The following is a 7,615-nucleotide window of genomic DNA, read 5'->3' as shown; positions in this document are numbered from 1 at the left end:
TAATAACACAAAATAACAGCAGTTTAAGCACAAGATACTGAACATCTCTTTCAATATATTTTCAAGATGATCACCATTTAACAAATGGTTCACTTTATGATTTTTTTTTTTCATTTTCAACTGCACATGGTTTGTCAAATTGCTCCTTTTTGACCATTTGAAAATATACAAAATTGACTGTAAACCACAGTTTCTCTAATTTCATCCATGAATGTGTTGCAGCTCCAGAATTCACATTTGAAAAACAGTAAAACCTGACAGTAAATATTGCACTGCTAACACATTTTAGGTGAACTGCTTTGACTTTCTACAAATGACGTACTTAACTCAGAGTTTAAGTGTACCACCATTGCCTCTTGTTATAGAGAAATCTACAATAAAACACTTTTCATCCTGTCAGTTACTTTAGATTATTTTTTTAAAATATTCAATCTCTTTTGCCCCATCTATGATTATAAAGCACTTAATGATGGTGAACAGAGAATGAACCTACTATAACAACCTAGTCCTTGACAGGATGGAAAGTGCATTACATGAAATTCTATATACTTTTGGTAAACATATTGTTACACTGCCTCTTTTACATTTCCACAGAAAACAGCAAATAGCTGACCTCCCTTTGACCAATAACATAATCCATATCAATCCAGGAGCTATTTTAATCACACACATAATTACAGCACTCGTGGCAAATTTCTATACATATATTGTTTTTTTTTAATCTAAAATATTTTTTTCAGTTTCATCCACATTCATGCCTTTTCATTCTAAATCGCCTAACACAGTGACACAGTGAACACACATTCAAATAAAGACAAAAACTGTAACATACATTTTACATCAAGAGCTTCTCAAAACCTGATTTTGACATTTTAGCTAAAATAATTCATTTTTTTTACTTTTAAGTCAAGTTTATTTTCTGTAGAGTATAGACTGTTTTTAAATATTAGTTACCCATGAGTAATACTGCAACAAAAATAAATATTCATTAAATGTCATGGTTTGTCATAATACATTTTAAAGACCAGTACAAAATGGACCTACCCATGCACTCAAATAGTATGCAACAAACTGTTGTCTTATTTTTGTCACTGACTGGGGCAAAGCTGTGAATGGGATGTTGAGCACAGTTCAGTGAAAGCTTAACATCTACTACCCAACACATAGGACATTTGTAGGTAGAGCCAGTGTGTTTTTTTTTACTATCCATATGAATATGGAATTTCAGCATAAAGTTTCCAGTGACTGCAGCGTAGTTGCTAGTTCCATGTCCACAGGAAAATGTAGCAAGTCTTCATGTGGTGATCAATTTGGCAAAGTGATTTTCTGCCATTTTTTAGACCACTTTTTTCATTTATTTCAACAGATTTGGTCTGTTATTTGAAGTGAAAAGCTAAATTCTGCAAAATTCTTTTCTGAGTAACAGCGGAGTAAACTAAAGTCCTCTGAATTCAGAGACAATAACTTACTCTTATGATTCTTGCAAGCAAACATGCAAAATGGCTTCTTCATACTTTTCACAGGACACAGAAAGAAGAATTTGGAGTTTTTGACTTGTCTGATCTGATCTTTTTTTTCTTTCTTTTTTTTTTATAAAATAAAAAGTAAATAATTCTCAGACAATTTTTTTCTGAACTCTACCTTTGGTTGTTCTATCACAATGTTGGCATATTATTTGTATTTTATTATTTGTATTCTTTATTGTAAAATCCTGCCTCCTAATGAAGAAGGCCATAGGGACAACTTTTATCCCAGTCATTTACACTTACTACAGTACTTTAACCCTGACATATTCTTAATCTGCTTTATTTTTCAGCAAGATCTTCACCTAAAAAAACAGCATAATTTTCAAATCTTCACAAAGAAGAAAGAGTAAGAGCCCAACCACCAGAGTTATTAAACAAAAAAGAAAGTAATAATGTATGTAAAAAGAATAATCCACTCTGGAAAAATAAGTATAACCAAATCCTCTTTGGTGAGAAAATTCAGACACGTGGAGAAACCAAGATGGTTGCTAGGTGGTCACTCAAGGTTTCTGGGTGTTCAGCATGAATTTGGAGACAAAATGGACAATGGTTGAAGCAGGCTGGTCTGGTTCCAGCTCAGCAAACAGATGACTCACATTATCAGTTGTGCTTCCTTGTTTTCGAGCCACAAACCCAAAAAGTCTGCATTATAAACCAGAGTAAAGTCTTATTAGTTATTTTTTTCTGAGTGTTTAACAAAATTATTGACATTGATAATTGGTATACTCACTTTGCTACACCACCCTCTGCTTTATTCCACCTGTGAAAACAATGGGATATAAGGCTCATACTAAATTTAATGCAGAATTATATTTCTGAATGAATGAAATGTAGTACATGGACCATGCAGAAAAGCCAACTAAAATACAAAATACTCACTTTCTGTCTTGTGAGTCCAAATTACAGTAAGTGATCATGTTGACTGGGTAATGACGACGGAAAAAAATCCTACAAGGAAAATTAAGTTGTTATTCCAAGGTCACACAAGTTTGATTCAAGACGACACTTAACAGTTGTAAAATTAAAACATTAATCATATTAAATCCACTCACTTCCTCTGATTGTCAGTGAGTGTGATGCCCTGTGTCGACACTTTGAAGTGGACAATGGTTGCTGTAGGAGAGGATTTGGCAGCAAGTGTTTCAGTGATGGCTTTGGCCACAGCCTGTGGACCAGTCAGTGACTCCATATCCACAGAGTTTATGTACAAAACATTACATGCTAGGAGAAAGAGATAAAATAAGCTTGAAATAGAGATTGCATTTAGAAATTTGTTTGTCTCAAATAACACCAAAACAATACTATGTAAAAGGAATGACATGAAAAAAGGATGTCATAACTATAATTTGAGGTCAAAGATACTTTTATGGACTGGTTTCAGGTGCACATGGTGAGAGTAGTTGGTTTTCATAGGCAGAAGTTACTATAAAATTAGCATGCAAACAGTGACACAAATGCCAGCTAGGAGATGATGTGCCATATTTACCATAAAAATCTTCAGTAGGTTTAGGAGGTCCTGAAGTGGTAGAAAATTTGACAAGAAATTAGGAGACAAATGATATTTACAAAAAGCAATGAGGGAAATGAAAGAGAGACTCACCTGCTCCCTGCTTTAATAAATCGATAGTTGAACTTGTTGGTGTTGCTAGCTCCAAGGCCTCTTCATTTGGATCTGTTCACAAAAAGGTCAGACATGGAGACAAGTACAGGTCAGTCAATGATTAAAGAATACAAACAAAAATGCCATCTATTGACAAGAGGTCAATTACAGGGGCTACAGGAATTGGGTGATAATATAATTCTCACCTCTTGTAGGGATCATAAGCTTGCATGGAAGAGCCAGAGGTGTCATGGCGTGTTGATAAACGAGAGCAGAAAGACATCCTGTAAACGCATACACACACAAAGTACAAGTTATAGCACACAAACAAGCTGATGGGTGGAAGACTACAGACTACTATTCAAAAGGTACCAATTTAAGTCAGTACAATACACAGCAGACAGAAAATCATAAAAGCATCGCCACTGGAAATTCATTCTTACCAAAGTAGGGCTCGTTTGGGCAACCCTTAAGTCTCACGCCCTTGGCACTGGTTTCAATCAAGAAGTGTCGTACCAACTCATTTGTGATGTCTCCAACTTCAAGGTAAGAACAAAAGATAAATGAGGATGAAGTTCTATTCAGTGATGATTTGCGTGATGCATGCAGTTACCTTTCTTCTGCTGCACCATTGGAGGGGGAGAGGCTACTTTCATGGCCAAGCCATATGCTCCTCTGAATGAGTTACTGTCTCGAATGACAAATGCTCCTGGTTCACGATCTTTAAGAATACAGATGGCTAAAAAACATGAAAGAGTAAATGTATCACTAGTCATCCAAACATCCATACAAAGGCAAAACACAGCAACTACATTAATGTTCAAAATGTCTTGATATGGCCTGCCCTATGATAGACGGGTTTGGCTCCACTCTACACAGATTCAGAGAAAACCAAGAGTGAAAACTGGCATCAAATCGCTCACCTTGTTCCCTTGAGATTTCTGGTTTGTACCAAAATTTGGATGTATCTTGAACAAATTTGATATTGATTCTAATATCTGGAGGTCCATCGGCTGAAATAGAACAAATGGTTTGCTGAATAATTGATAAAATAATTACACACATCTATTTCATTTAGTGATTTGATTTTCAAGATTTCTAGCTGCAGTTCTTATCTTACCATATATTGAGGCAAGCGCAGCTCCTTGTGGTGGCACTTGTGTAGGAGTGGGAGCTTTCCTACTTTCAATGCCCTCTGTTGGAACACTTTTAGAATTCTCTGCGATGGATCCCGCTGTTACATCCAGGGGCAAGAACAGTGAGGGGCTACAGGATTGCTCTAGGTGAAATAAAGGGGAAGCAAGGCCAGGCTGAACCAAAGAATTGGTGCTTTGCCTGGACTCTGCCCCATGTCTCTCATCTGGAGTGGCCTGACCCCTAGGTGGGGCTTTGTGTTCTGGGCTAGAGGCAACTGGAGCAGGTGAGTGGTGGCGGTCTAGTACAGGGCTTGGTGGGATGAACTTGCCACTGCGACCCAAAAGAGGGCTGTTGGGAGTGGTTGGTTCACTGCCGCCATTGGCTGTTGGTAGACGTCGCCCAAAAGCAGGGCTACTTGGACCACCAAGCCTACGGTGAAGGGCAGGGCTTGGGGGTGTATTGGTGGCAACTGTACGGTGGAGTGTGTTGGGGCTTCCTGGGATGTGATGAACACCCACAATGTTAACTGTGGCCTCATCAGGGTTAAGGTAAGTAAAGGTGTCTGGGAAGAGAGGAGCCCGGACAGGCTCAGATGGAAATGATGCAAAGGCAGACTGCCTTCCAAAACTGTTAGAGAGCACAACAGATAAAATAGAGAAAGTGTAAGCATATACATTTACATTTAGTCATTTAGCAGACGCTTTTATCCAAAGCGACTTACAAATGAGGACAATAAAAGCAGTCAAAACTAACAAAAGAGCAACAATATATAAGTGCAAATGACAAGTCTCGGTTAGCCTAACACAGTACACGTAGCAAGGTGTATACAGTATAAAAGGAGTTATGGTTGATGAGCCTAACTGGATGGTGAAATTTTGATAAAGTGATGGGTCTGTTGAAACCACAAGCAGTTCTGTCTTAGCCAGGTTGAGTTGAAGGTGATAGTCTGTCATCCAACAAGAAATGTCTGTTAGACATGCTGAGATGCGAGCAGCTATCGTCGGATCATCAAGATGGAATGAGAGGTAGAGTTGAGTGTCATCAGCATAGCAGTGATATGAAAAGCCATGTTCTACATGTTCACATGAAGATATGTGACGCCATTCAGTCAGTCACGTTCTACGTTACGTCAGTGACTGACGAATTGGGATCTCGCCCGAGAGCCCAATCACCTTCGAGTGTACACTAACAAGCCAATGACAGTTGGCGTGCGTGTTTCGCCACGAGCACCCCGCCCCGCAGCGTGGGTATAAAAGGAGAGCGCGTGCAAACGCACATCAGCTTTTTGCTTCGGAGCCGAGCCTTCTCAGGACGAATCTCTGCGAGTGTTTGGAAGAAACAGCTGGCGTTGGTGTTACGGCGCGTCAGCGGGGGTTGCCATTCAGTGCTGCTCATCTTCGGCGTGCTGCAGCTGCCATTCTGCGATCTCGCCGCGACCTCCCCTGGGCACTTCAGCGCTCTCTCTAAAAGAGTGTTTCCTTTTTTCCTAAAAGAGCAAATGTCTAAAAGAGCTCCACGAGCGACGGGCGTGTTTTTAAAGATGGCTTCCCGCTCGTGCGTTTCTGGATGTGGTCGTTTCCTGCCTCCATCTGATGGTCATGATCGCTGCCTCTCGTGCGTGGGCTTACAGCATGCTGAAGCAGCGCTCATGGATGAGTCGTGTTCTCAGTAGGAGGGAACGGAGACGTTATGTTCCGTCGCCACAGTTGCTGTACCACCGGTGTACGGCCGGGGCACGTGGTCTCGGCTCCTCAGCAAAAAACTGCAAAAAACACGCACGCCAACTGTCATTGGCTTGTTTAGTTTACACTCGAAGGTGATTGGGCTCTCGGGCGAGATCCCAATTCGCCAGTCACTGACATAACGTCTCCGTTCCCTCCTTCAGGGAACGAGGGTTACACAAGTAACCTAGACGTTTCTGAATGACAGAACCTAGTGATGCCATGTAGACAGAGAAGAGAAGTGGTCCAAGTACTGAGCCCTGAGGCACCCCAGTAGCTAGATGTTGCGACTTGGACACCTCACCTCTCCAAGATACCTTGAAGGACCTATCTAAGAGGTAAGACTCAAACCACTGGCGTGCCATTCCTGAGATGCCATTTTCCAATAGGGTTGACTGGTTCACCATATCAAAAGAAGCAGACAGATCCAGGAAAATAAGTATTGAAGATTTGGAAGCCGCTCTTGCCATTCTTAGGGCTTCAACAACTGAAAGCATGGCAGTCTCGGTCGAATGTCCACTTTTGAAGCCAGATTGGTTGCTGTCCAGGAGGTTGTTCTGTGTGAGAATGGCTGAGACTTGGTTGAACACAACTCGTTCATGTGTTTTTGCAATGAAAGGTAGAAGGGAAACTGGTCTGTAGTTCTCTAAAAGAGTTGGGTTAAGAGTGGGTTTCTTAAGAAGTGGGGCTAGACGAGCCTGTTTAAATGTTGAAGGAAAAGCACCAGTGTGAAGGGATGTGTTAACCATGTGAGTGAGTGCAGGTACAATGGCAGGAGAAATGGCTTGAAGGAGATGAGATGGAATAGGATCAAGTGGACAAGTAGTAGGATGATTGGAAAGGATGAGTTTAGAGACTTCTGCCTCAGAGAGTGGAGAGAAGGATGAAAACGAGTGTATGTTTGCTGGTAAGATGTGTTTGACAGTTTGTGGTGTGGAAAATTGTGCACTGAGGTTTGTAATTTTATTAATGAAGAATGTGGCAAAGTCGTCAGCTGTTAGAGTTGATGAAGGAGGGGGAGGAGGAGGACAAAGGAGGGAGGAAAATGTTTTAAAATAGCATGCGAGAGTTAGGCGAATTGTTAATTTTGTTGTGCTTTTAGCAGTGGAGACATTAGCAGAGAATGAAGAGAGGAGTGATCAATATACATTAAGGTCAGTAGGATTTTGTGATTTGCGCCATACTCTTTCTGCAGCTCTGAGCTTAGAACGATACTCACAGAGAACATCAGATAGCCAAGGGGCAGAAGAGGGGGTACGAGCTGGCCTGGAAGACAAGGGGCAGACAGTGTCTAAACAAGATGTAAGAGTGGAGCAGAAAGTATCAGTAGCACTGTTAACATCAAGAGATGATAACTGTTCAGGGGAAGGAAGCAAAGATGAAACCATAGCAGATAGCCGGGAGGGTGAAAGAGAGCGAAGGTTACGTTGAAGAGTGATGTGTAGGGGTATGTGTTGTGTCAGGAACCATGTTGAGGTTAAGAGTGAGGAGGAAGTGATCCGAGGTGTGCAGAGGATTAACCAGCACATGATCAGTGGAGCAGTGTCGTGTGTAAATAAGGTCCAGTTGGTTGCCTGATTTGTGAGTAGCCGTAGTTGTGACTCTTGAGATCAAAAGAGGCAAGCAGAGTG

At 40.9% G+C, this 7,615-nt stretch overlaps 1 protein-coding gene across 1 annotated transcript in view; it reads right to left on the bottom strand.

The window, feature by feature from the left end:
* Positions 1-421: 421 nt before the first annotated feature.
* LOC107562221 (tensin-1-like) overlaps positions 422-7,615 on the bottom strand; it is a 121,738-nt gene continuing 114,544 nt past the window's right edge. The window contains exons 22-32 of the mRNA XM_016246827.1: positions 4,247-4,890; positions 4,050-4,139; positions 3,740-3,865; positions 3,570-3,665; positions 3,333-3,410; positions 3,127-3,198; positions 3,013-3,042; positions 2,579-2,747; positions 2,406-2,474; positions 2,257-2,286; positions 422-2,168 (exon numbers count right to left, since the gene is read on the bottom strand). Of these exons, the coding sequence (XP_016102313.1) occupies positions 2,027-2,168; positions 2,257-2,286; positions 2,406-2,474; positions 2,579-2,747; positions 3,013-3,042; positions 3,127-3,198; positions 3,333-3,410; positions 3,570-3,665; positions 3,740-3,865; positions 4,050-4,139; positions 4,247-4,890 (1,546 nt within the window). The 3' untranslated portion in view covers positions 422-2,026. The remainder of the gene's footprint in view (positions 2,169-2,256; positions 2,287-2,405; positions 2,475-2,578; positions 2,748-3,012; positions 3,043-3,126; positions 3,199-3,332; positions 3,411-3,569; positions 3,666-3,739; positions 3,866-4,049; positions 4,140-4,246; positions 4,891-7,615) is intronic.

This window comes from Sinocyclocheilus grahami, unplaced genomic scaffold, assembly GCF_001515645.1.
Source record: "Sinocyclocheilus grahami isolate Dianchi unplaced genomic scaffold, SAMN03320097.WGS_v1.1 scaffold813.1, whole genome shotgun sequence".
Classification (NCBI taxonomy): Eukaryota; Metazoa; Chordata; class Actinopteri; order Cypriniformes; family Cyprinidae; genus Sinocyclocheilus; species Sinocyclocheilus grahami.
Note: the sequence above shows the minus strand (reverse complement) of the source record. Positions and strands in the feature narration are given on the sequence as shown.